The following is a 27,408-nucleotide window of genomic DNA, read 5'->3' as shown; positions in this document are numbered from 1 at the left end:
ACCCCCTTAACAACCTTCTTATACCCTTTTAAAACTTGCTTTATCAAGAATTCCTTAAAACCCGCACGCTTCCCCGCCAACTTAAAGAAAAAAGAAATGCCCAGTAAATACCTATCAATAACAGCTCTAGAATAACCGTTATTAATCATCATTAATACAAAATCCAAAGCTAAATCCTGCCCTTCATCAAATTCATCCATATCTTTAATTTTTACAAAATCACACCAAAACTTCCAAGCCTTTGTGTAAGCACTCCATGTCCCTCTAGACAAAGATTGAGAAAGTAAAGCACTTATCTGGGAGAAGTTATTTCCCAAACACTTTTCGGAACAATCACTCCCTCCTCCTCTGCATGCGGCGCCAACCTCCTGAAGCTCTTAAAATCAAAACGTGAAAGTGCATCAGCCAACACATTCTTCTTACCAGCTATATGCTTAGCTTTCAACCATATATTATGTATTAAACATAAATAAACCAAACGCCTTAAAATGCTTATAACCGGCAACGATTTCGCTCTCAACGTGTTAATAACCCATACCACTCCCATATTATCACAATTCAACAACAACCTCTTATTCACCCATAAACTACCCCAACATTCCAGTGCAACCAATACAGGGAATAACTCAAGCAAAACCATATTTCTTGTCCAGCCAGCCTTTATCCACTGCACCGGCCATCTGTCAACCGCCCACCGTCCTTGCCAATAAATCCCAAAACCTGTGGCCCCTGCCGCATCCGTAAAAAACTCCAATTGATCATTAGAAACAAAATCCTCCTGCCAAACTGCCGCACCATTGAACTTATCCAAAAACAGACTCCAAACCAGCAAATCCTCTTTAATTTGCTTAGACACTCTAACCCTGTGATAAAGCTCCTTCTTACCCGAAATACCCTTACCTATAAGCCTTGAAAAAACCCTCCCCATCGGTATCACCCTTGACGCAAAATTCAATAAACCTAACAACGATTGAAAACAATTAACCGTAACCTTCCGTAAACACAATACCAAACGAATCTTATCTTTTAACTTCCTAACTTTCTCCTCCGGCAGCCTAAAAATCATTTCCTCGGTATCAATCTCTATACCCAGAAATTGCAATCTAGTTGTTGGATAAACTGTTTTATCCGCTGCCAAGGGAACGCCAAAATATTCCGACACCCCCATGAACGAATTAAGCAACCTTAAACAATCTAAACTATCCGCTTTTCCTAAGAATAAAAAATCGTCAAGATAATGAATAACCTGAACCGAACCCGAAACCTGAACCACTACCCATTCTAAAAAAGTTGAAAAAGCCTCAAAATAATAACACGAAATTGCACAACCCATGGGCAAACATTTATCAAAATAAAACTTTCCTTCAAAATGAAAACCTAATGAACAGAAACAATCTGGGTGAATAGGTAAGAGCCTAAAAGCTGCCTCTATATCCACTTTTGCCAAAAGTGCACCCTTACCCAGCAACTTAACCCACTTCAACGCATCCTCAAATGAAGTGTAATGCACTGGAAACTCAAACTGCTTAACTTCATCATTAAGTGAACTGCCTTTAGGGTAAGACAAATGGTGTATTAATCTGAATGCACCTGCCTCTTTCTTAGGTACCAAACCTAACGGTGATAACCTAAAATTAACGAACGGTGGCTTTGAAAATGGACCCTCAAATCTACCCAGACTTAATTCCTTCTGAATCTTCACTCTAGCCACCTCCAAATTTTCCTCCACAGTTTTCAGGTTTCTGACAAAAATACACTCTTCTCCTGAAAAAACTGGAACTCTAAAACCCTCTGAAAAGCCCGAAAACAACAACTCAGCCTTCCGTCTGCTTGGGTATTGCTCTAAAAAGGGGAGCATTCTTTGCCACCTCACCGGCGTCTCCGCTTTTTTGAACCTCCTTTGACTGGTTCCTACGAAAACAACGCACCGTCGGGTGGCTACCCGCACAAATTGAACATTCATGTCTAAATTTACACGAATTGGGCCACTTGCATTGTGTATCATTAAATGCCCAACATACCCCTTTAGCACGCGGCTGACCTGCAGAATTCTGAGACCGCACCACTGATGTACTTCTCTGAGGCAGCATCGTACTTATCCATGTACCCACGTCCTTCATCCCCCATTCTAGATTTTTGTGCACAGACAATTTCTGACGAAACACCTCATCATAATTAAACCATGCTAACCCACCAAAATTCTTATACGCCTCCAACACCGACTCTAAATGTTGAAACAAACCAGCACTTTTTTCACTATGCCTCTCACAATATACGCTTGCATAGATGCAGAAAGCCTGCAACCAATTATTAAAAGACCTAGCTACAGGCCTACGTCTATCCTCTTCTTTATCATGCTTTATCAAAAATTCCTTAGAGGCAGGCAACAAAGATAAAATGTCAATATAATCATTACCCCATATCTTCTCTTTCATAGCATTACTTAAATGAAAACCTAATGCTGAAGTTTCACAAGGTAAAGCCTCTTTCATGCAGGCTTCATTAACCACATTCTTTCTTTGTACATTAGCAGACTTATCCCAAGCCTGAGCTGGGCTGGCCCCTTGTAACTCCTTTAAACACCCCACTAAAGAACCCACCAAATTATTCAATTTACACAAATTTTCATTTGCGTACTCACCCCTGCTAGACCCAGCTCTGCCTCTGTCCTGCTCAACCTCTGCCAAGTCCTCCTGCTGCAGACCAGAACCGGTTGCTGCCCTCTCCTGATGCCCATACCGGTCCTGAAGTCTCTCCTGCTCCTCTTCACTGCTCCGCAGCAGCAACTGTTTCTTCACCCCTACCCCTCTAACGGCTGGAGAGCGAGGTAGGGGCCTTTTCTTGCAGGCCACCGGTTTCTTACCCCGGCTTCCCCGCTCCTCGCCGACCGGAGATTTAACATTTCTTCGTCTGCTAGACCTCCTGGCAGACTCAGGCAGCTCACTTGAGGACCCGTCCAAATCTCGCGATGCTCCGGCAAAATCCCGCGATGCTCCGGCAAAATCCCGCGATGCTCCGGCAAAATCCCGCGATACTGAATGTAGCTCCCGCGATGACTCGTCCCTTGCAGCCGAAATTGTTACTTCTTCCAACTCCGCCTCCGCGACGACCTCCTGCTCACTCCCCAACCAGCCATGATTCATTTCTTCGTCAGCATGGACACCGAGGCAACTCTTCAACCAGGCTTCACCCCCTTCGGACAGGGCTTTCTCCCGGATCTTCTCAAGCAGCAGTTCCATCTTCGCCCGCGGCTCTCCTGCACAGCCGAGAATACCAGCCTCGAAAGGTAAGTACCAACAGCTTAGCAGTTCGCCTTGTGGCATGAACGCTAGCACCTCAGACACTTCTATTTATAGGGCAGATTCGCGCCTTTAGCGCGGCGCGAGGCACCTCGAGGCGCTGCAAAAGCGTCCTCGAGGCAAAGGCGGCAAACCACTAAGCGGCGCGCGCAACTCCAGAACTTTCTTAGTTATATAACCTCACCTATTTTTTTTTTTTTTTTACAAAGCAGCCGCCTGAACTTTTGACCCCACCATACACCTAATGGTTAGGCACAGAGGTTAACTGCTGACCTCTGTGTGAACCCTAACCCTATCCCCACAACTACATGTCGCCCAGCGCTATTTAGGCGGCAGGGCTCTTCACTCCGTCCGTCGACTTTAATAAGAGGCTCCCTCTGTCAGCTTAGGTCTGCGGTGCCCGGGGGAGAGGAGGAGCGGGAGAGAGAATGTGTTGGTTCTTGGGCGTCTTTTTGTCTTCCTTGCCCTGAGACACAGACTGCTCTCCTCCCTCTCATTAGAAGTACGCTTGGTCCTCTTCCTCACTCTCCCTCTTTCTTCCTCAGTACTGCTACTCTCTTTCTTCCATTCAGTGCTGGGTGAAGGGGCGTTTGGAAAAGTCATATTGGCTTCTGTACCTAGAAGAGACTCTATGGTAGCGGTCAAAATCATCCGCAAGCAGTGGCGTCTCCATCTTTCATATTTAGGGGGGCACATGGGGGGCCAGGAACCAAAGTAGGGGGGCCAATTATAAAACGGTACATATACACTATATATATATATATATATATATATATATATACACGTTAGACGTGCATTTTTAACTACATAATATGCACTTATTACACCCTGCTTCTGATATATATTAATATTAACCCCTGCTGCCGATATATATTAATATTTGACCCTGCTACCAGTATATATTAATATTAGCCCCTACTGCCAATATATATAAAATTAGCCCCTGCAGCCAATATATATTAATATTAGCCCCTGCTGCCGATATATATATAAATACTAGCCCCTGCTGCCAATATGAATATAAATACTAGACCCTGCTGCCAATAAATATTAATATTAGCTCCTGCTGCCAATATATATTAGCCCCTGCTTCCTATATATATTAATATTAGCCCCTGCAGCCAATATATATTAATATTAGACGCTGCTGCCAATATACATAAATATTAAACACTGCTGTCAATATATAAATAAATATTAGACCCTGTTGCCAATATATAAATAAATATTAGCCCCTGCTGCCAAAACATATATAAATATTTGCCCCTGCTGCCAATATATATATAAATATTAGACCCTGCTGCCAATATATTTTATAGTGAAAAAATTGGACCCTACCAAAGCATTTCCTTGGGCCCCACTCAACGCTTCCTTGCATGCAATCACTCCATCCGCTGCCACACTGACTGCAGATGAGGGGAAGACCATGAGAGTCAGTCCTGCACCATGACATTGAGTGGTCCTCTCCCCTGAAATCATCCCCAGAGTCCCTTTATCCCCTCATTCACTAAACCATACCAGGAATTTTACTTACACCCTGTAGTTCAGGTATAGATCAAATAAACAACACATGGAAACAGCACATGCAACTGAATGAGATAAAACGGAAGTGAGAGACCGGCCGACAGTAGCGGGGGATCTGGATTCCGGTGTTATAATCCGATCTCTGTTTGAGGTCAGATTATATAAGGAGAGGAGTTTTTCAGAGCATTTGCTCTGAAAAAAACCTCTTTTTATAATCGATAAAAATCGATCCGATTAATCGATGATGAAATTCGTTGCCAACGATTTTCATTATCGATTATTATCGATTTTATCGATTAGTTGTTTCAGCCCTAATGGAAATATAGCCGATACAGATGAACAGAATGACACAAAACCCAGCTTTGCAGGTATATATCAATTGGAAATTACATATAAACTCTGCATTAAAGGTATAGATAAAAACCCCTAAATTACAGGCATAGATCACTGGTCACACACCCCAAAGCCAACCCTGGCGTCCTCACTGCCCACATAGAACCTGACCAGCACCCAAATTACACATTGTGTCAACTTTGTCCCCAAACAGCTGAACGTACGCCATGTTTGTCCCATAAACACCTCTCCCTCCTAATCTATCCTATCTACCCCCTCTCCCTCCCAATCAATCCCATCTACGCCCTCTCCCTCCCAATCTATCCCATCTACCCCCTCTCCCTCCCAATCTATCCCATCTACCCCCTCTCCCTCCTAATCTATCCTATCTACCCCATCTCCCTCCTAATCTATCCTATCTACCCCCCTCTCCCTCCCAATCTATCCTATCTACCCCCTCCCCCTCCTAATCTATCCTATCTACCCCATCTCCCTCCTAATCTATCCTATCTACCCCCCTCTCCCTCCCAATCTATCCTATCTACCCCCCTCTCCCTCCCAATCTATCCTATCTACCCCCTCTCCCTCCTAATCTATCCTATCTACCCCATCTCCCTCCTAATCTATCCTATCTACCCCCTCCCCCTCCCTATCTACCCTGCATGGGCTCATCTTGCTGCACATAGTGGTAGGAATATAATATAAAAGTATATAGGAATCAGTGTGTATGTGATATATATTGTATTTTATGTGAATGTGATGGTGTGCATGTGAATCAGTATATATATATATACACCTGTGTGTATGATCTCAACCGCTTCATAGAAATAAAATGTGGTCACCCTACCCTAGAGACTATTGAGTAAAAGGGTAAGTGTGTGTAGTTTGAACTACTTATGTTTACAATAACAATTTTTCTTATATTAAATATAATCATACACTATAAACTTGAATAAGATGTAATTTAAGGAAAAAAAGGGGGAGAGATGGTGAGAGAAAAATCTATCCCATCTACCCCCTCTCCCTCCCTATCTACCCCCCTCTCCCTCCCTATCTACCCCCCTCTCCCTCCCTATCTACCCCCCTCTCCCTCCCTATCTACCCCCTCTCCCTCCCAATCTATCCCATCTACCCCATCTCCCTCCCAATCTATCCTATCTACCCCATCTCCCTCTCAATCTATCCTATCTACCCCCCCCTCCCAATCTATCCTATCTACCCCCTCTCCCTCCCAATCTATCCTATCTACCCCCCCCTCCCAATCTATCCTATCTACCCCCTCTCCCTCCCAATATATCCCTATCTACCTCTTCTCACTTCCTATCTACCTCTTCTCACTCTTTAACCCCCTCCTATCTTTCTAACCCCCCCTCCTCCTTTGAAGTTCACTTACCCTGGGCTTGTAGCAGTCCAGCAGTGAGATCGCGAGGTCTCTGCATCCCTGGTTCTGCCGCAGTGTGCGCGGCTTCACTGCTGGGCGCCGGATATGACGACATATACCAGCGCTCGGCTTGAAATGCCGGCACTGCGACTAAGGCAGAGGCCTCGCGGTCGCAGAGAAGAGGGAGAGGTGCCGAACGGTTGCTGAGAACTTATTCCTCAGCGACCGCTCGCCGCCTCTCTCTCTCCTCCGGGTCTGTTAAAAAATAAAAAAAGACGGCGTTTCAATTGGGGGGGCACACCGGGGGGCACAGCATGATGTAGGGGGGGCCATGGCCCCCTCTGCCCCCCCCTGCCGACGCCACTGTCCGCAAAAAAGCCATAAAGCCCCTGTACCTACTGAAGGAGGTACACCGCCCGTACACACACACATATACATACACCGCCCGTACACACACACATATACATACACCGCCTGTACACACACATATACATACACCGCCCGTACACACACACACATATACATACCTGCAGTGCTGGGGTCTTCCAGAGATCGTTAACATCACCTGTGGAGCTGGAGCCGGGGGGCTTCTTCCTCTACCTTACTGAGAGGTGGTAGATCAATACAGCAAGGGAATGTAAGCATGCGTGGGATATGACTAGACTATGATCAGAAGCTAATTACATAGGAAAAACGGGCAGAAAAGAGGGGCTGAGTGTTTCTTATCTTCCATCTCGGCATCGTGGGAACCATCGTAACAAAACCACCGGGGCCGTCGCCTCTTGGCTTCTCCTGCCGCAGCTTCACCTTGTGAGCCGCGATCGATAGACTGTCACGGCATTAGATGTCCGGATGCTGAAGTCCCTCCAGATACACAAGAATCACCCCGAAAATGTAAGGGGGACATTCAGCCGGATTGGTTCCAATTTACACAAAATCAACGTGGAGGGCAAGAGACATACTGGACTCCAACCGCCCCTCCCCCCAAAAGCTACAACATACAGTAACACTTATCACGCAATATAACAATGTAACAAATATGACTTCCTACATCCAGATACTTTTGTAAGTAACAATAATGCAGGGCAATCTTGGTCCTTCTGCCTGGAAAAAGTCCATGGAGGCAGCATTGATAAGACCTGGTGCACATGACTACATGGATGGCTCCAAAAGCCCCGCATGACTTAAAAACCGTAAGACATCATTTCTGTGGGGTAAATAAATGGGACAAAGGCAATAGGCGCATGAAAGTCAGAAACTGTATATTACTGGAATACCTACAGAAATTATCCATAAATAATTGAGTTTTGTAGGTATTCCAGTAGTGTACAGCCTCCTGCTCCTTGCACCTGCTGCCTTTGTGATGTCACAATGCACAATAGGTGATGATGTCACGGAGGCTATACAGGGCCCTGACATTCCAGCAGTAGTTCAGTGTAGAAGTGAAGGAGCAACGATGGCTTCAAAACAGATAAATCTCATCCAACTTCTGATGATTCTGATCCTCACCGCCCTGCATCCATCTGACTCAAACAGTAAGTACACCCATCACTCCCATCCATCACCGCCCTGCTACATCGCTGCCACTAAACCATCCTTTTATTGTGTGTAGTGCAGACAGGTGCCGGACGGGAGTATCGACCTGTAACCCCCCCCTCCCCGAGCCCCATACTGGTTTTAACCGTTTTTAATTTGAATGACAGGATCCGGTCTTGAATTTAATTCAGTATTTGAGTTTATTTCACGCAAATAGATAACATTTTCATTATCATCCGAGTCACTGGATGACCTCACTAATCCCTCCATGTGTGATGTAATAGTGTTTATTTTAGGATTCTCATTTTATTGGTTGTTACTAAATGATCTTTATATGGACGCTTTCAGAAGCCCTGCATGTCCTGAAAAACCTAATATAACATTTGTGGGGAAAATAAATGGGAGACGGGGAAGATCCGGCTGAAAAACACATCGCAAACGGCTCAAAACCATTCAACCCTAATGGGTAAAAAAGAAAAAAATAGCTTTCACCCTTAAAAGGTTAATAAAGCAGATATAGGCCCGCACAGGCTGTATATTCTTTAATATGACACTAAATACCTATTATATATATTATTATTATTATTAGTAGTAGTAGTATTAGTATTCCAGTAGTGTACAGCCTCTTGCTCCTAACAGCTGCTGCCTTTGTGATGTCACAATACACAGGTGACATCACAATAGGTGATGATGTCATGGAGGCTGTAAAGGGCCCTGACATTCCAGCAGTAGTTCAGTGTAGAAGTGAAGGAGCAACGATGGCTTCAAAACAGATAAATCTCATCCAACTTCTGATGATTCTGATCCTCACCGCCCTGCATCCATCTGACACAAACAGTAAGTACACCCATCACTCCCATCCATCACCGCCCTGCTACATCGCTGCCACTAAACCATCCTTCTATTGTGTGTAGTGCAGACAGGTACCTGACGGGAGAATCGCCCTGTAACCCCCCGCGCCCCATACTGGTTTTAACCGTTTTTCTTCTGTCTTTATATATTTTAAACACATTGTCGCTGTCTTACATAACAGTCTCCCATCCGACGCGGTTTGTTGATTTTTGCCCCTTTTTATCACTCTCTTTCAGGCTGCGGCAGACGCCCGCTCATGTCAGAATATGGCAGCTCGCGGATTGTTGGAGGAGTTGATGCGCAGCCTGGTGCTTGGCCATGGCTGGTCAGCATCCAAGTGCCTTCCGGGGCCGGACATCGCCACTCCTGCGGAGGGACTTTAATCGATGAGCAGTGGGTCCTAACAGCGGCTCACTGCTTCAAGACCATGAAGAGGTAAGGATGGGGGAGGGGGTGAGAATGCTGGCTGTGCATAATGGGATTGTGAGGGGTAGAAATGTTACCAATCGCTTTACCCTCACTATTATAACCTGACAAAGCCATCACGCGTTACATTGTAATCCTCTGCCTGGTTAATGTTACATCTCCTGTTTGTGAATCGATTTCACATCTTTGCCCCGGAATTCCTCTTTATAAATAGAGCTCAACGTGTTTCTGATAAGATTGATAATGGATGGATTCCCGCTAAGCCGCATGTCCGCTAACGTCTGTCTCTCATTATCCAGGGTCGTTTCCAAATGGCAAATCGTACTCGGAGGATTCCAACTGTCGGATCCATCGCGAAGTGACGTCCAGATCAGATCCATCGACTCGTACGTTCAGCACGAGCATTACAATCCCCGGACTGAGCGGAACGACGTGGCGCTGATCAAACTCAACCAGCCCGTGAGATTCACCGACTTCGTGCAGCCGGCCTGCCTGCCGAGCGCCACCACGGACATTCGCGCCATGGATCACTGCTTCATCAGCGGCTGGGGCGTCACCAAAGATAAAAGTGAGTAACTGAGACCCCCAGACACCCCGGGAATGGTAGTTTAACCCCTTACAGACTGATATGCATCACAGACATTTTCCTGGTGTGTTCCGGGATGTCCGCAATGGGACTTTGGAACCTTCTGTGCCGACTACTTCAATCTGACGGCAAGGACCGGCATTGCTCAGCTTTATTTGGGCCAAAACCAAGTCTGCCCCTGATAAATCTGTGATTGGGTTTGACATTAGGGGCAATAACTTTTACATACCCCTAGATGGTCTGATATTTCGCTATCGGCAAACAGACACCAAACTGTGTCACTGCTTCTCTCCCACGTCCCGAAATTCTGTGTCTTTCACAGGGGAGAATCCTCCTCTCGGGTTATAAACGGGGAATATGTTTTTCGGAAGGGGGTCGTTGCGCGTCTAGCCAAACGGATGTAAACCCAAACACACCGACCTCACCAAAACTCACCCCACTAACTGCTCCCAGTCACACTCGCCACACTCAGCCGCACACACACCACTCTTACATGGACTCCATGATTAGTTTATTTAAGTCTCTTCTCCTATCCATCGCTGGCGTCTGTGCGTCCGGTGATATTAATTAATTTCATCTTTGATGTCTCGACAGCCGTCCAAACGGCCGACATCCTCCAAGAGGCCAAAGTAAACCAGATTCCTCTGGAGAGGTGCAACGGCTCGGCGTGGTATAACGGAGAAGTCCACGACTACAATCTCTGTGCCGGCTACGAGGAGGGAGGCATCGATAGCTGCCAGGTAAGAAAACAAATCTCTATTTAAGTGCGGTTTCTAAAACCAATTCTGTCTGTTGGAGATGGTATTTTGCGCACATCTTCTCCCCGTGAACATGCGCCGCTAAGACAATAGTAGAAACTGTTTGTGGCACCAAGACGAGGAAGGCTATATGCCTTGTTACGAAGACGCGTTAAACCAGTCACATGGCTCCGACAAAGAGATCCCAGGAGGTTTATGACCATACCCCGGGATGTCGGAGCGCGCTTACACCGACTGGATACAAATATTTGTGGATTTTTCGGATATAATAGAAAAAAATGGATAAAAAGAGACAATCTGGGCCACCATGTCATCTTCTGGGGATTTTTCTGGGATTCAGGCCACAGTGTCACAGAACGGTCATTATATCCACACCTCGGGCAACTCGCTCTTTAGTGAATAAACCGCAGAGCTTTTACTGGGGATGCGCAGCTGAGGCTGCAGTTTGTTACAAACCAAGGAGAATTAACCTTTCTCTATACTTTACTCCTGTAGGGAGACAGCGGAGGGCCATTTATGTGCAGGGACCCGGACAGCTCCACGTATAACGTCATCGGAGTGACAAGCTGGGGTGAGGGATGCGGGAAATCCAAAAAGCCAGGAGTGTATTCCAACACTCAATACTACCGCGAGTGGATCCTCAAAACAATGGGAACCCCATCTCCTGCGCTGAATGAAGCCGCTGTCACCCCAAGCTTGAGTGGTACAAGCAAACCTACAAGACCACCGTTCCGGCTGTCATCTCTATATCCTCCACTGCGGCCAAAACCAACACGGCCAGCGACCACGCGACCTCCACCTCAGACAACAACCGTGCGACCGGCACGGCAGACACAGCCTGCGCAACAGGCGGCATGGACACCTGGCACCTGGACACCTGGCACGCAGCCTGCGCAACGGAAACCGCGGACGCGGCCTGCGCAACGGGCGACATGGACAATGCCTGCGCAGAGGACACCTGGCACGCAGCCTGCGCAACGGAAACCGCGGACGCGGCCGGCGCAACGGGCGACATGGACAATGCCTGCGCAGAGGACACCTGGCACGCAGCCTGCGCAACGGAAACCGCGGACGCGGCCGGCGCAACGGGCGACATGGACAATGCCTGCGCAGAGGACACCTGGCACGCAGCCTGCGCAACGGAAACCGCGGACGCGGCCGGCGCAACGGGCGACATGGACAACGCCTGCGCAGAGGACACCTGGCACGCAGCCTGCGCAACGGAGACCGCGGACGCGGCCGGCGCAACGGGCGACATGGACAATGCCTGCGCAGAGGACACCTGGCACGCAGCCTGCGCAACGGAAACCGCGGACGCGGCCGGCGCAACGGGCGACATGGACAATGCCTGCGCAGAGGACACCTGGCACGCAGCCTGCGCAACGGAAACCGCGGACGCGGCCGGCGCAACGGGCGACATGGACAATGCCTGCGCAGAGGACACCTGGCACGCAGCCTGCGCAACGGAAACCGCGGACGCGGCCGGCGCAACGGGCGACATGGACAATGCCTGCGCAGAGGACACCTGGCACGCAGCCTGCGCAACGGAAACCGCGGACGCGGCCGGCGCAACGGGCGACATGGACAATGCCTGCGCAGAGGACACCTGGCACGCAGCCTGCGCAACGGAGACCGCGGACGCGGCCGGCGCAGCGTGCGATTCCAATGCAGCGTGAGAAACGTGCGCGTGAGACGGAGCCCGCACGTCCTGCAAAGACGGCCGCGCCACCAAACACCATCGGCAAACTGAAACAGATGTTCATAACCATGACATCTAACGGGCGGCCGACCAAAAAAGCTTTGCAGAAGATTCTCATGGCTGCTACAGAACAATCAGCTCGATAAGAGACTGCAATCAGACTGTTACAGACAGAGACTGTTCTTAGAAAGCTATTGGAATAGCTATTAAGATAGACGTTAAGTTAGTTGCTAAGTTAGTTGCTAAGTTAGTTGTTAAGTTAGTTGCTAAGTTAGTTGTTAAGTTGGTTGTTAAAAAAGCTGTTATAACAGCTCTTAAATAAATGATAAGTTAGGGGTTAGGGCAATTCCTCTGTGGTCAGTTTGGTCATTCATGGGGGGGCAAATGGTATCAAAAAACAAACCAGAAATGGTAAATCCAGGGAATAAGTGACTTTTTCCGGTGCTGCAGATTCTATGGGCATTCACACGTTTCTGAGGGTAGAAGGTGTTGAGTACACGCAGAGTAAAGAGGCTGAACGCGGGCATTTAAAGTCCGCTAATTACACAAATGGCTTCGGGGGCCGTAACTCGTAGACTTGTGCATTCGTTTTTGGGCGAACATGAAAACAAACACGTAGACGAAGACACGCAACGCGTGTTCATCTTCGTCTAATAATCCAGGGCTCGACAAATACCATGGCGCCAGGTCGCCATGGCAACTGAGAATTTTGTCCTGGCGCCTAAGTATTTGTCAGCTGCCCGCAGAAATGTTTCTGCTACTTGGAGCGAGCGCATATCTGGGGTGTGCGAGTACAATGTGCAGGGTAAAAAAAATCCTGGCTACTAACTTTTTTAGCTGGCTCCTAGATTTAAAACAAATTTGTTAAGCCCTGTCCTAATCTCCCGGGTCCCTTCCCCATCTATCCTACCTTCTCTACGCAGCATCGCAGGGGTTGACGGAAGAGGAAATCCGTAGCTTCGCCATCAGGGGTTAAAGGGCACGGCACCAGCTTGGCCGACAGGTGTACTTCATTGGCTGATGGCAGAGGTGAGATGGGGAGGTTTACATCAGAAGACAAATCGATTGTCTCAGCGCCTTCTCGGTTCCGTTCTAGAACTCCGAACATAAATTGGGTTTTATAAATTTGAGAGAAGCAAACGGGCCGGTAGAGCTTAGAAAGAAAGAGAAAGATCCGGTTTCTCTGCGGGGGTTCAGAGGTCGGTTAAATTTAAACAAAGATTTTTGTACATTGGAGCGAAGAGGTGACATTTTGTATTTAGAGGGATAAACAACTTTGCACGGATCGCCACCCGGTGACGGTGAGCAGCGACGCGCCATTTATATATAGGTGCCCCTACTGTAAAGGCATTGAAGTCTCTATATGGGTTTAGCAATCAATGCCCACCGGCTCGTTGGCTTTAAACATTGGTGCTGTTGCCGATCGCTCGCCGCCGGCACGCGCTTAGAATAATGAGTTCAGGTCTTTCACTAAAATAAATCCGGGCGACTCCGTCGCTGAGCCCCTGAGATCTTTACGCATCGCTAAGGCTTTTGCCAAAAACATTCAAGGGTTTCCCAAGCTGCAAAAAGTTTGGAAATTCTGGGTTCAGCTCCTGGTCCCAGCTTCCAAAACATCCGTTCTATCACAGAAGAGTTGATGCAAGAGAGAGCGTGGAATATAGGTGGGGCTGCCTCCCAGCAGAAGTGGTAGAGAGTAATACAGTGAGTGTATTAAACATGCATGGGATAGAAAATATATAAATATATGAAAAGATATGGTACAGCATAACTCCCATTACAATATACTGAGCCAGACATTGACAGTAACGCAGTGGTACGCCTCTGCCCCTAAAACAGCCTCCCCGTGCCACAGCTGCCCATAAAACAACCCCACTGTGCCACTGCTACCCCTTTAAACAGCCTGTCTGTGCCATAGCTGCCCCTAGAACAGCCTCCCCGTGCCACCGCTGCCTGTGAAGCAACCTGCCTGTCCCATTTTTGCCCCTAAATACTTACTCACTTCATTCATTCATTCACTTTCCTGCACCCCCTTTACCTCCCTTGCAGATTTCACTGGTCGGGGGCCGGCTGATCATCACTGGAGCCACGCAGACGTCTATGCAGCCTGACGGCAGCCTAATTCACTGTTTGGGGAAACTCTTTCCCCGCACAGGTTCCTGCTGCCCCTGCGCGGGGGACACAGCAGTGAGTTGCAGGCCCACGTTAGGCAGTTGTTGCAGCCCCCCCGATAAGTGACGCCCGGGGCGGACCTCCCTCCTTTAGGTACACTACTAGCCTGGCGGCCAGGCTCCCATTGCTTCTACACGGCTTAGTGCCCAGACACAGCAGCCTCTTTTTACAACAACACACTTGCTTCATCCCTCGACACCATAGCTCCAATTACTACAAGTTACCCTCGACAATTTAAACGCCAACCATGGCATACCAAAACCACACGGTATCTTCAGAAGTGCTGCCGCACAGCTGAGCGCTACTTCAGAAAATCAAAATCCAGCGAAGACTTTACTCATTATAAATTCATGCTTCACACCTACAACTCTGCCCTCTCTCTCGCCAAACAGCTCTACTTCTCCACTCTCATATCCTCTCTTTCTTCCAACCCACGACGCCTTTTTTCTACTTTCGACTCCCTTCTCTGTCCCTCCACACCCACACCACAAACCTCTCTCACTGCCCAAGATCTTGCAACCCACTTCAAAGAGAAGATCGAGACTATTAGAAAAGACCTCTCTTCCTTACAACTCCCTCCTACACCACTCAACACCACCCTCTCTACTCCTACTATACTAACTGCCTTTTCCCCTACAACCGAAGAAGAGATAGCCACTCTTCTTTCTTCCTCTCACCCAACAACCTGTCCCCTTGACCCCATCCCTTCACACCTCACAAAGTCTCTATGTCCATCCCTTGGTCCATCACTTACCCACCTATTTAATCTTTCTCTATCATCTGGATCTGTACCATCTGCCTTCAAGCATGCGCTAATCACACCAATTCTAAAGAATCCTTCCTCAGACCCCGTCTGTTTGACTAACTACCGCCCTATCTCCCTGCTTCCTTTTACCTCTAAGCTGCTTGAACGGATTGTGTCCAATCGCCTCACTAACTTCCTCTCCTCTAATTCCCTCCTTGACCCTCTACAGTCTGGTTTCAAACCCCTTCACTCTACTGAAACGGCTCTAACAAAAGTCTCCAATGCCTCGCTCTCTGCCAAAGCTAAAGGTCACTACTCTATTCTAATTCTACTGGATCTCTCTGCTGCTTTCGATACTGTTGATCACCACCTTCTTCTTGACTCACTTGCTTCTATGGGCATTCGAGATACAGCTCTCTCCTGGATCTCCTCATATCTGTCTAACCGTTCCTTCTCTGTCAACTTCTCAGGCAACACATCATCGCCCCTTCCTCTTTCGGTTGGTGTCCCCCAAGGTTCAGTCCTTGGCCCTCTGCTGTTCTCTCTTTATACTTCCTCTCTTGGCAAACTAATCAACTCATTTGGCCTCCAGTATCATCTATATGCAGATGATACCCAAATCTACCTGTCTTCTCCTGATCTCTCTCCATCTCTCATGTCCCGGATCACCAGCTGCTTGTCTGCTATTTCTTCATGGATGTCACAACACTACCTGAAACTTAATCTTTCTAAAACGGAACTCATTATCTTCCCTCCCTCCATCTCCACTCCACTACCTGAATTCTCTATCACCATTAACAACACAACTATCTCTCCTACTAACCACTACTCGATCCCTACGTTCCTCCCATGGGCTAAGGCTCTCCTCCTCACTCGTCACCTCTTCCTTTTCCCATCTACAAGATTTCACTCGAGCTGCCCCATATCTCTGGAATCTGCTCCCAAGGAACCTTCAGAATTCACCCTCCCTCCCGACATTCAAGAAACATCTAAAAACCCACTTCTTCAGAGAAGCCTCACCATCTTAGCTGCTAGAACATCCTTGTCATCGATACCCCCACAATACCCCTCACCCTTTCTCTATGCCTTATGTTTATCACCCCATTTTCCCTCTAGATTGTAAGCTTGCGAGCAGGGCTCTCTCCACCAAATGTATTGGTTTGTTTTAGTCTGTCAATTCTTGTCTTGTCATATCCCTTGAATTTATGTATTGTGTTAAGCGCTACGTAAACTGTTGGCGCTATATAAATAAAGGATAATAATAATAATTATTATTATCCTGCTACATATGGCAGGCGAGGTGAGGCATGTACCGTGTACACAAATGGTTAATACACTTTACACTCAGTGCTATAATAATAGGGGTCACAGGGTTCCACATCAACAACAGAAAAGGACCCGGTGGATTTGGACCCCAGCACCAGAAGTAACTCTTATCACGCAATATAACAACGTAACAAAAATGACTTCCTAGATCTGGATACTTCTGTAAGTAACGTTCCGGTTACCGTCTCCTGCAGACTGCGAATTTCTTTTGGCCGCGCCATCTCTATGATGTCTCCTCAGCCTGGAGACGGATCATGTTATGCACTTCCCTGCGCTCCTGCCACGGAGAATCGGCCATCTCTGCAGAATTCTCTTCGCTTTCAAAACTGGAGGCAAAATTGAGAAAAATAGAACTTTTTCCAGCCCTGATTTAAAATGATTATTGAGACTTTCTAGCGTTCAAAGTTTCGATACTTTTATTAAAAGAAAATGAAGTTGTTTCTCGATGTCTCTCGCTATACTTGGCAGCATCTAAACCATAATGTTGGTTTTTCTTTCTGTTTTGCGACCGGATATCTGCCGAGATATTCACCGATTTTCCGAATTCCTCCATTAATAGGAGCAGAGAACCCGTATCTGCCGCCCCCCGATGAGCCCCGGGTTTGGAGAACGCAGGGCTGATGCAGTTTATTTGACATTTCGGGCCAGGTGAGGATGGAATAATTTAGGTTAGCATTGCAGGTATATATCAACTGGAAATCACATGTACACTCAGCACTGAAGGTTTAGATCAAATAATCAACACATGGAAACAGCACTGCAGGTATTGATCAACTGAATAAGACATACAAATCCTATATTTGCAGGTAAACATAAATAATGTATGGAAATATAGCCGATACAGATGAACAGAATGACACAAAACCCAGCTTTGCAGGTATATATCAATTGGAAATTACATATAAACTCTGCATTAAAGGTATAGATAAAAACCCCTAAATTACAGGCATAGATCACTGGTCACACACCCCAAAGCCAACCCTGGCGTCCTCACTGCCCACATAGAACCTGACCAGCACCCAAATTACACATTGTGTCAACTTTGTCCCCAAACAGCTGAACGTACGCCATGTTTGTCCCATAAACACCTCTCCCTCCTAATCTATTATATCTACCCCCTCTCCCTCCCAATCAATCCCATCTACGCCCTCTCCCTCCCAATCTATCCCATCTACCCCCTCTCCCTGCCAATCTATCCCATCTACCCCCTCTCCCTCCCAATCAATCCTATCTACCCCCTCTCCCTCCCAATCTATCCCATCTACCCCCTCTCCCTCCCAATCAATCCTATCTACCCCCTCTCCCTCCCAATCAATCCCATCTCCCTCCCAATCTATCCCATCTACCCCCCTCCTCCTCCCTATCTACCCTGCATGGGCTCATCTTGCTGCACATAGTGGTAGGAATATAATATAAAAGTATATAGGAATCAGTGTGTATGTGATATATATTGTATTTTATGTGAATGTGATGGTGTGCATGTGAATCAGTATATATATATATATACACCTGTGTGTATGATCTCAACCGCTTCATAGAAATAAAATGTGGTCACCCTACCCTAGAGACTATTGAGTAAAAGGGTAAGTGTGTGTGTGTGTGTAGTTTGAACTACTTATGTTTACAATAACAATTTTTTTTTTATATTAAATATAATCATACACTATAAACTTGAATAAGATGTAATTTTAGGAAAAAAAGGGGAGAGATGGTGAGAGAAAAATCTATCCCATCTACCCCCTCTCCCTCCCTATCTACCCCCCTCTCCCTCCCTATCTACCCCCTCTCCCTCCCTATCTACCCCCTCTCCCTCCCAATCTATCCTATCTACCCCCCCCTCCCTCCCAATCTATCCTATCTACCCCCCCTCCCTCCCAATCTATCCTATCTACCCCCTCTCCCTCCCAATCTATCCTATCTACCCCCCTCCCTCACAATCTATCCTATCTACCCCCTCTCCCTCCCAATCTATCCTATCTACCCCCTCTCCCTCCCAATCTATCCTATTGTCAGGACCCTGGTAAGCAGGTCGGGTAGGAGCCCAGTAGCAGGGGATACAAGGGGTTCTGTTTGCACCCCACGATGCATGACGGTAAGTGATGTGGTACGGACAGGCGAAATAACACACGGCACAACAGAATACGAGGAAAGGTACTGTATTGATGTAGGATATCACCAGCAAGTAAAGGCAGTAGTCTCTATGCAGGATGCCCACTGGGTGGGCTGACGGGTACGGAGGCCCACTGGGTGGGCTGACGGCAGGAAGCCCACTGGCAGGGCTGACTGGTACGGTGGCCCACTGGGTGAGCTGACGGCAGGAAGCCCACTGGCAGGGCTGACTGGCACGCAGGCCCACTGGGTGGGCTGACGGCAGGAAGCCCACTGGCAGGGCTGACGGGTACGAAGGCCCACTGGGTGGGCTGACGGCAGGAAGCCCACTGGCAGGGCTGACGGGTACGCAGGCCCACTGGGTGGGCTGACGGTTATGCAGGCCCACTGGGTGGGCTGACTGGTACGGAGGCCCACTGGGTGGGCTGACGGCAGGAAGCCCACTGGCAGGGCTGACGACAGGAAGCCCACTGGCAGGGCAGGCGGTTAGCTCAGGTACAGGCAGGTAGCTCAGGAACAAGACACGGGTAGCTCACGGTACAGGGCCAAAGCAGAGCAGTCCATGCACTTCAATGCAAAGGCCCTGACTAAAGGGCAGGGCAGGTTAATAAAGGCAGGGCTTCACTCAGGTGATCAGACTCAGCTGACCTGGTAATCTGATCCTGAGCACTCCAGAGGGAGGGGGAGGGTGGCCACTAGTGGAAGCAGCAGGACATTACAGCAAAATAAATCATCCATGGTCCGGGCTAGTAGGGTGGAACCCCGACACCTATCTACCCCCTCTCCCTCCCAATCTATCCCATCTACCCCCTCTCCCTCCCAATCTATCCCATCTATCCCCTCTCCCTCCCAATCTATCCCTTTCTACCTCTTCTCAATTCCTATCTACCTCTTCTCACTCTCTAACCCCCTCCTAACTTTCTAACCCCCCCTCCTCCTTTGAAGTTCACTTACCTTGGGCTTGTAGAAGTCCAGCGGTGAGATCGCGAGGTCTCTGCATCCCTGGTTCTGCCGCAGTGTGCGCGGCTTCACTGCTGGGCGCCGGATATGACGACATATACCAGCGCTCGGCTTGAAATGCCGGCACTGCGACTAAGGCAGAGGCCTCGCAGTCGCGGAGAAGAGGGAGAGGTGCCGAACGGTTGCTGAGAACTTATTCCTCAGCGACCGCTCGCCGCCTCTCTCTCTCTCCTCCGGGTCTATTAAAAAAAAAAAAAGACGGCGTTTCAATTGGGGGGGCACACCGGTGGGCACAGCATGATGTAGGGGGGGCCATGGCCCCCTCTGGCCCCCCCCTGCCGACGCCACTGTCCGCAAGAAAGCCATAAAGCCCCTGTACCTACTGAAGGAGGTACACCGCCCGTACACACACACATATACATACACCGCCCGTACACACACACATATACATACACTGCCCGTACACACACATATACATACACCGCCCGTACACACACACACACATATACATACCTGCAGTGCTGGGGTCTTCCAGAGATCGTTAACATCACCTGTGGAGCTGGAGCCGGGGGGCTTCTTCCTCTACCTTACTGAGAGGTGGTAGATCAATACAGCAAGGGAATGTAAGCATGCATGGGATATGACTAGACTATGATCGGAAGCTAATTACATAGGAAAAATGGGCAGAAAAGAGGGGCAGAGTGTTTCTTATCTTCCATCTCGGCATCATGGGAAACATCGTAACAAAACCACCCGGACCGTCGCCTGTTGGCTTCTCCTGCCGTAGCTTCACCTTGTGAGCCGCGATCGATAGACTGTCACGGCATAAGATGTCCTGCTGCTGAAGTCCCTCCAGATACACAAGAATCACCCGAAAATGTAAGGGGGACATTCAGCCGGATTGGTTCCAATTTACACAAAATCAACGTGGAGGGCAAGAGACATACTGGACTCCAACTGCCCCTCCCCCCAAAAGCTACAACATACAGTAACACTTATCACGCAATATAACAATGTAACAAATATGACTTCCTACATCCAGATACTTTTGTAAGTAACAAAAATGCAGGGCAATCTTGGTCCTTCTGTCTGGAAAAAGTCCATGGAGGCGGCATTAATAAGAACTGGTGTACATGACTACATGGATGGTTCCAAAAGCCCTGCACGCCTCAAAAACCGTAAGACATCATTTCTGTGGGGTAAACAAATGGGACAAAGGCAATAGGCGCATGAAAGTCAGAAACTGTATATTACTGGAATACCTACAGAAATTATCCATAAATAATTGAGTTTTGTAGGTATTCCAGTAGTGTACAGCCTCCTGCTCCTGCTGCCTTTGTGATGTCACAATACACAATAAGTGATGATGTCACGAAGGCTATAAAAGGCCCTGACATTCCAGCAGTAGTTCAGTGTAGAAGTGAAGGAGCAACGATGGCTTCAAAACAGATAAATCGTATCCAACTTCTGATGATTCTGATCCTCACCGCCCTGCATCCATCTGACTCAAACAGTAAGTACACCCATCACTCCCATCCATCACCGCCCTGCTACATCGCTGCCACTAAACCATCCTTTTATTGTGTGTAGTGCAGACAGGTACCTGACGGGAGAATCACCCTGTAACCCCCCGAGCCCCATACTGGTTTTAACCGTTTTAAATTTGAATGACAGGATCCGGTCTTGAATTTAATTCAGAATTTAAGTTTATTTCACGCAAATAGATAACATTATCATTAACATCCGAGTCACCTAATGACCTCACTAATCCCTCCATGTGTGATGTAATAGTGTTTATTTTAGGATTCTCATTTTATTGGTTGTTACTAAATGATCTTTATATGGACGCTTTCAGAAGCCCTGCATGTCCTGAAAAACCTAATATAACATTTGTGGGGAAAATAAATGGGAGACGGGGAAGATCCGGCTGAAAAACACATCGCAAACGGCTCAAAACCATTCAACCCTAATGGGTAAAAAAGAAAAAAATAGCTTTCACCCTTAAAAGGTTAATAAAGCAGATATAGACCCGCACAGGCTGTATATTCTTTAATATGACACTAAATACCTATTATATATATTATTATTATTATTATTAGTAGTAGTAGTATTAGTATTCCAGTAGTGTACAGCCTCTTGCTCCTAACAGCTGCTGCCTTTGTGATGTCACAATACACAGGTGACATCACAATAGGTGATGATGTCATGGAGGCTGTAAAGGGCCCTGACATTCCAGCAGTAGTTCAGTGTAGAAGTGAAGGAGCAACGATGGCTTCAAAACAGATAAATCTCATCCAACTTCTGATGATTCTGATCCTCACCGCCCTGCATCCATCTGACACAAACAGTAAGTACACCCATCACTCCCATCCACCGCCCTGCTACATCGCTGCCACTAAACCATCCTTTTATTGTGTGTAGTGCAGACAGGTACCTGACGGGAGAATCGCCCTGTAACCCCCCGAGCCCCATACTGGTTTTAACCGTTTTTCTTCTGTCTTTATATATATTAAACACATTGTTGCTGTCTTACATAACAGTCTCCTGCCCGACGCGGTTTGTTGATTTTTGCCCCTTTTGCCCCTCTTGCCCCTCTCTTTCAGGCTGCGGCAGACGCCCGCTTATGTCAGAATATGGCAGCTCAAGGATCGTTGGAGGAGTTGATGCGCAGCCTGGTGCTTGGCCATGGCTGGTCAGCATCCAAGTGCCTTCCGGGGCCGGACATCGCCACTCCTGCGGAGGGACTTTAATCGATGAGCAGTGGGTCCTAACAGCGGCTCACTGCTTCAAGACCATGAAGAGGTAAGGATGGGGGAGGGGGGTAAGAATGCTGGCTGTGCATAATGGGATTGTGAGGGGTAGAAATGTTACCATTCGCTTTACCCTCACTATTATAACCTGACAAAGCCATCACGCGTTACATTGTAAAGCTCTGCCTGGTTAATGTTACATCTCCTGTTTGTGAATCGATTTCACATCTTTGCCCCAGAATTCCTCTTTATAAATAGAGCTCAACGTGTTTCTGATAAGATTGATAATGGATGGATTCCCGCTAAGCCGCATGTCCGCTAACGTCTGTCTCTCATTATCCAGGGTCGTTTCCAAATGGCAAATTATACTCGGAGGATTCCAACTGTCGGATCCATCGCGAAGTGACGTCCAGATCAGATCCATCGACTCGTACGTTCAGCACGAGCATTACAATCCCCGGACTGAGCGGAACGACGTGGCGCTGATCAAACTCAACCAGCCCGTGAGATTCACCGACTTCGTGCAGCCGGCCTGCCTGCCGAGCGCCACCACGGACATTCACGCCATGGATCACTGCTTCATCAGCGGCTGGGGCGTCACCAAAGATAAAAGTGAGTAACTTAGACCCCCGGACACCCCGGGAATGGTAGTTTAACCCCTTACAGACTGATATGCATCACAGACATTTTCCTGGTGTGTTCCGGGATGTCCGCAATGGGACTTTGGAACCTTCTCTGCCGACTACTTCAATCTGACGGCAACGACCAACATTACTCAGCTTTATTTGGGCCAAAACCAAGTCTGCCTCTGATAAATCTATGATTGGGTTTGACATTAGGGGCAATAACTTTTACATACCCCTAGATGGTCTGATAGTTCGCTATCGGCAAACAGACACCAAACTGTGTCACTGCTTCTCTCCCACGTCCCGAAATTCTGTGTCTTTCACAGGGGAGAATCCTCCTCTCGGGTTATAAACGGGGAATATGTTTTTCGTAAGGGGGTCGTTGCGCGTCTAGCCAAACGGATGTAAACCCAAACACACCGACCTCACCAAAACTCACCCCACTAACTGCTCCCAGTCACGCTCACCACACTCAGCCGCACACACACCACTCTTACATGGACTCCATGAATAGTTTATTTAAGTCTCTTCTCCTATCCATCGCTGGCGTCTGTGCGTCCGGTGATATTAATTCATTTAATCTTTGATGTCTCGGCAGCCATCCAAACGGCCGACATCCTCCAAGAGGCCAAAGTTAACCAGATTCCTCTGGAGAGGTGCAACGGCTCGGCGTGGTATAACGGAGAAGTCCACGACTACAATCTCTGTGCCGGCTACGAGGAGGGAGGCATCGATAGCTGCCAGGTAAGAAAACAAATCTCTATTTAAGTGCGGTTTCTAAAACCAATTCTGTCTGTTGGAGATGGTATTTTGCGCACATCTTCTCCCCGTGAACATGCGCCGCTAAGACAATAGTAGAAACTGTTTGTGGCACCAAGACGAGGAAGGCTATATGTCTTGGTACAGAGACGGGTTAAACCAGTCACATGACTCCGACAAAGAGATCCCAGGAGGTTTATGACCATACCCTGGGATGTCGGAGCGCGCTTACACCGACTGGATACAAATATTTGTGGATTTTTCGGATATAATAGAAAAAAATGGATAAAAAGAGACAATCTGGGCCACCATGTCATCTTCTGGGGATTTTTCTGGGATTCAGGCCACAGTGTCACAGAACGGTCATTATATCCACACCTCGGGCAACTCGCTCTTTAGTGAATAAACCGCAGAGCTTTTACTGGGGATGCGCAGCTGAGGCTGCAGTTTGTTACAAACCAAGGAGAATTAACCTTCCTCTATACTTTACTCCTGTAGGGAGACAGCGGAGGACCATTTATGTGCAGGGACCCGGACAGCTCCACGTATAACGTCATCGGAGTGACAAGCTGGGGTGAGGGATGCGGCAAATCAAAAAAGCCAGGAGTGTATTCCAACACTCAATACTACCGCGAGTGGATCCTGAAGACAATGGGAACCCCATCTCCTGCGCTGAATGAAGCCGCTGTCACCCCAAGCTTGAGTGGTACAAGCAAACCTACAAGACCACCGTTCCGGCTGTCATCTCTATATCCTCCACTGCGGCCAAAACCAACACGGCCAGCGACCACGCGACCTCCACCTCAGACAACAACCGTGCGACCGGCACGGCAGACACAGCCTGCGCAACAGGCGGCATGGACAATGCCTGCGCAGAGGACACCTGGCACGCAGCCTGCGCAACGGAAACCGCGGACGCGGCCGGCGCAACGGGCGACATGGACAATGCCTGCGCAGAGGACACCTGGCACGCAGCCTGCGCAACGGAAACCGCGGACGCGGCCGGCGCAACGGGCGACATGGACAATGCCTGCGCAGAGGACACCTGGCACGCAGCCTGCGCAACGGAGACCGCGGACGCGGCCGGCGCAACGGGCGACATGGACAATGCCTGCGCAGAGGACACCTGGCACGCAGCCTGCGCAACGGAGACCGCGGACGCGGCCGGCGCAACGGGCGACATGGACAATGCCTGCGCAGAGGACACCTGGCACGCAGCCTGCGCAACGGAAACCGCGGACGCGGCCGGCGCAACGGGCGACATGGACAATGCCTGCGCAGAGGACACCTGGCACGCAGCCTGCGCAACGGAAACCGCGGACGCGGCCGGCGCAACGGGCGACATGGACAATGCCTGCGCAGAGGACACCTGGCACGCAGCCTGCGCAACGGAAACCGCGGACGCGGCCGGCGCAACGGGCGACATGGACAATGCCTGCGCAGAGGACACCTGGCACGCAGCCTGCGCAACGGAGACCGCGGACGCGGCCGGCGCAGCGTGCGATTCCAATGCAGCGTGAGAAACGTGCGCGTGAGACGGAGCCCGCACGTCCTGCAAAGACGGCCGAGCCACAAAACACCATCGACAAACTGAAACAGATGTTCATAACCATGACATCTAACGGGCGGCCGACCAAAAACGCTTTGCAGAAGATTCTCATGGCTGCTACAGAACAATCAGCTCGATAAGAGACTGCAATCAGACTGTTACAGACAGAGACTGTTCTTAGAAAGCTATTGGAATAGCTATTAAGATAGACGTTAAGTTAGTTGCTAAGTTAGTTGTTAAGTTAGTTGCTAAGTTAGTTGTTAAGTTGGTTGTTAAAAAAGCTGTTATAACAGCTCTTAAATAAATGATAAGTTAGGGGTTAGGGCAATTCCTCTGTGGTCAGTTTGGTCATTCATGGGGGGGCAAATGGTATCAAAAAACAAACCAGAAATGGTAAATCCAGGGAATAAGTGACTTTTTCCGTTGCTGCAGATTCTATGGGCATTCACACGTTTCTGAGGGTAGAAGGTGTTGAGTACACGCAGAGTAAAGAGGCTGAACGCGGGCATTTAAAGTCCACTAATTACACAAATGGCTTCGGGGGCCGTAACTCGTAGACTTGTGCATTCGTTTTTGGGCGAACATGAAAACGAACACGTAGACGAAGACACGCAACACGTGTTCATCTTCGTCTAATAATCCAGGGCTCGACAAATACCATGGCGCCAGGTCGCCATGGCAACTGAGAATTTTGTCCTGGCGCCTAAGTATTTGTCAGCTGCCCGCAGAAATGTTTCTGCTACTTGGAGCGAGCGCATATCAGGGGTGTGTGAGTACAATGTGCAGGGTAAAAAAAATCCTGGCTACTAACTTTTTTAGCTGGCTCCTAGATTTAAAACAAATTTGTTAAGCCCTGTCCTAATCTCCCTGGTCCCTTCCCCATGTAGCCTACCTTCTCTACGCAGCATCGCAGGGGTTGACGGAAGAGGAAGTCCGTAGCTTCGCCATCAGGGGTTAAAGGGCACGGCACCAGCTTGGCCGACAGGTGTACTTCATTGGCTGATGGCAGAGGTGAGATGGGGAGGTTTACATCAGAAGACAAATCGATTGTCTCAGCGCCTTCTCGGTTCCGTTCTAGAATTCCGAACATAAATTGGGTTTTATAAATTTGAGAGAAGCAAACGGGCCGGTAGAGCTTAGAAAGAAAGAGAAAGATCCGGTTTCTCTGCGGGGGTTCAGAGGTCGGTTAAATTTAAACAAAGATTTTTGTACATTGGAGAGAAGAGGTGACATTTTGTATTTAGAGGGATAAACAACTTTGCACGGATTGCCACCCGGTGACGGTGAGCAGCGACGCGCCATTTATATATAGGTGCCCCTACTGTAAAGGCATTGAAGTCTCTATATGGGTTTAGCAATCAATGCCCACCAGCTCGTTGGCTTTAAACATTGGTGCTGTTGCCGATCGCTCGCCGCCGGCACGCGCTTAGAATAATGAGTTCAGGTCTTTCACTAAAATAAATCCGGGCGACTCCGCCGCTGAGCCCCTGAGATCCTTACGCATCGCTAAGGCTTTTGCCAAAAACATTCAAGGGTTTCCCAAGCTGCAAAAAGTTTGGAAATTCTGGGTTCAGCTCCTGGTCCCAGCTTCCAAAACATCCGATCTATCACAGAAGAGTTGATGCAAGAGAGAGCGTGGAATATAGGTGGGGCTGCCTCCCAGCAGAAGTGGTAGAGAGTAATACAGTGAGTGTATTAAACATGCATGGGATAGAAAATATATAAATATAAATATATAAATATATAGAAAATAAATAACATTAACTGAAAAGATATGGTACAGCATAACTCCCATTACAATATACTGAGCCAGACATTGACAGTAATGCAGTGGTACGCCTCTGCCCCTAAAACAGCCTCCCCGTGCCACAGCTGCCCATAAAACAACCCCACTGTGCCACCGCTGCCCCTTTAAACAGCCTGTCTGTGCCACCGTTGCCCCTAAAACAGCCTGGCTGTGCCATAGCTGCCAATAGAACAGCCTCCCCGTGCCACCGCTGCCTGTGAAGCAACCTGCC

General features: G+C 48.3%; 2 protein-coding genes across 2 annotated transcripts; both read left to right on the top strand.

The window, feature by feature from the left end:
- The first annotated feature begins 8,831 nt into the window (after positions 1-8,831).
- Positions 8,832-12,969, top strand: LOC128496885 (acrosin-like). The gene is made up of 6 exons (XM_053466706.1): positions 8,832-8,910; positions 9,162-9,360; positions 9,651-9,919; positions 10,532-10,677; positions 11,191-11,398; positions 12,845-12,969. The coding sequence occupies exons 1-6, from the start codon at positions 8,832-8,834 to the stop codon at positions 12,967-12,969; spliced, it is 1,026 nt and encodes a 341-aa protein (XP_053322681.1).
- A 9,005-nt stretch (positions 12,970-21,974) lies between these two features.
- On the top strand, positions 21,975-25,947 carry LOC128496882 (acrosin-like). Its single transcript, XM_053466700.1, has 6 exons — positions 21,975-22,053; positions 22,310-22,508; positions 22,800-23,068; positions 23,681-23,826; positions 24,340-24,547; positions 25,823-25,947. Exons 1-6 carry the CDS (start codon positions 21,975-21,977, stop codon positions 25,945-25,947), a joined length of 1,026 nt encoding a protein of 341 aa, XP_053322675.1.
- Positions 25,948-27,408: the final 1,461 nt, after the last annotated feature.

Source organism: Spea bombifrons, chromosome 5, assembly GCF_027358695.1.
Source record: "Spea bombifrons isolate aSpeBom1 chromosome 5, aSpeBom1.2.pri, whole genome shotgun sequence".
Lineage (NCBI taxonomy): Eukaryota > Metazoa > Chordata > Amphibia > Anura > Pelobatidae > Spea > Spea bombifrons.
Note: the sequence above shows the minus strand (reverse complement) of the source record. Positions and strands in the feature narration are given on the sequence as shown.

Excerpts from the sequence above, each read along its gene's own strand:
- LOC128496885 (XM_053466706.1), top strand. The coding sequence starts at position 8,832 with ATGGCTTCAAAACAGATAAATCTCATCCAACTTCTGATGATTCTGATC. Across the intron at positions 9,361-9,650 it reads TGCTTCAAGACCATGAAGAG|GGTCGTTTCCAAATGGCAAA; the intron begins GTAAGGATGGGG and ends CTCATTATCCAG. Across the intron at positions 11,399-12,844 it reads TGTCACCCCAAGCTTGAGTG|ATTCTATGGGCATTCACACG; the intron begins GTACAAGCAAAC and ends CCGGTGCTGCAG.
- LOC128496882 (XM_053466700.1), top strand. The coding sequence starts at position 21,975 with ATGGCTTCAAAACAGATAAATCTCATCCAACTTCTGATGATTCTGATC. Across the intron at positions 23,827-24,339 it reads GAGGCATCGATAGCTGCCAG|GGAGACAGCGGAGGACCATT; the intron begins GTAAGAAAACAA and ends TTACTCCTGTAG. Across the intron at positions 24,548-25,822 it reads TGTCACCCCAAGCTTGAGTG|ATTCTATGGGCATTCACACG; the intron begins GTACAAGCAAAC and ends CCGTTGCTGCAG.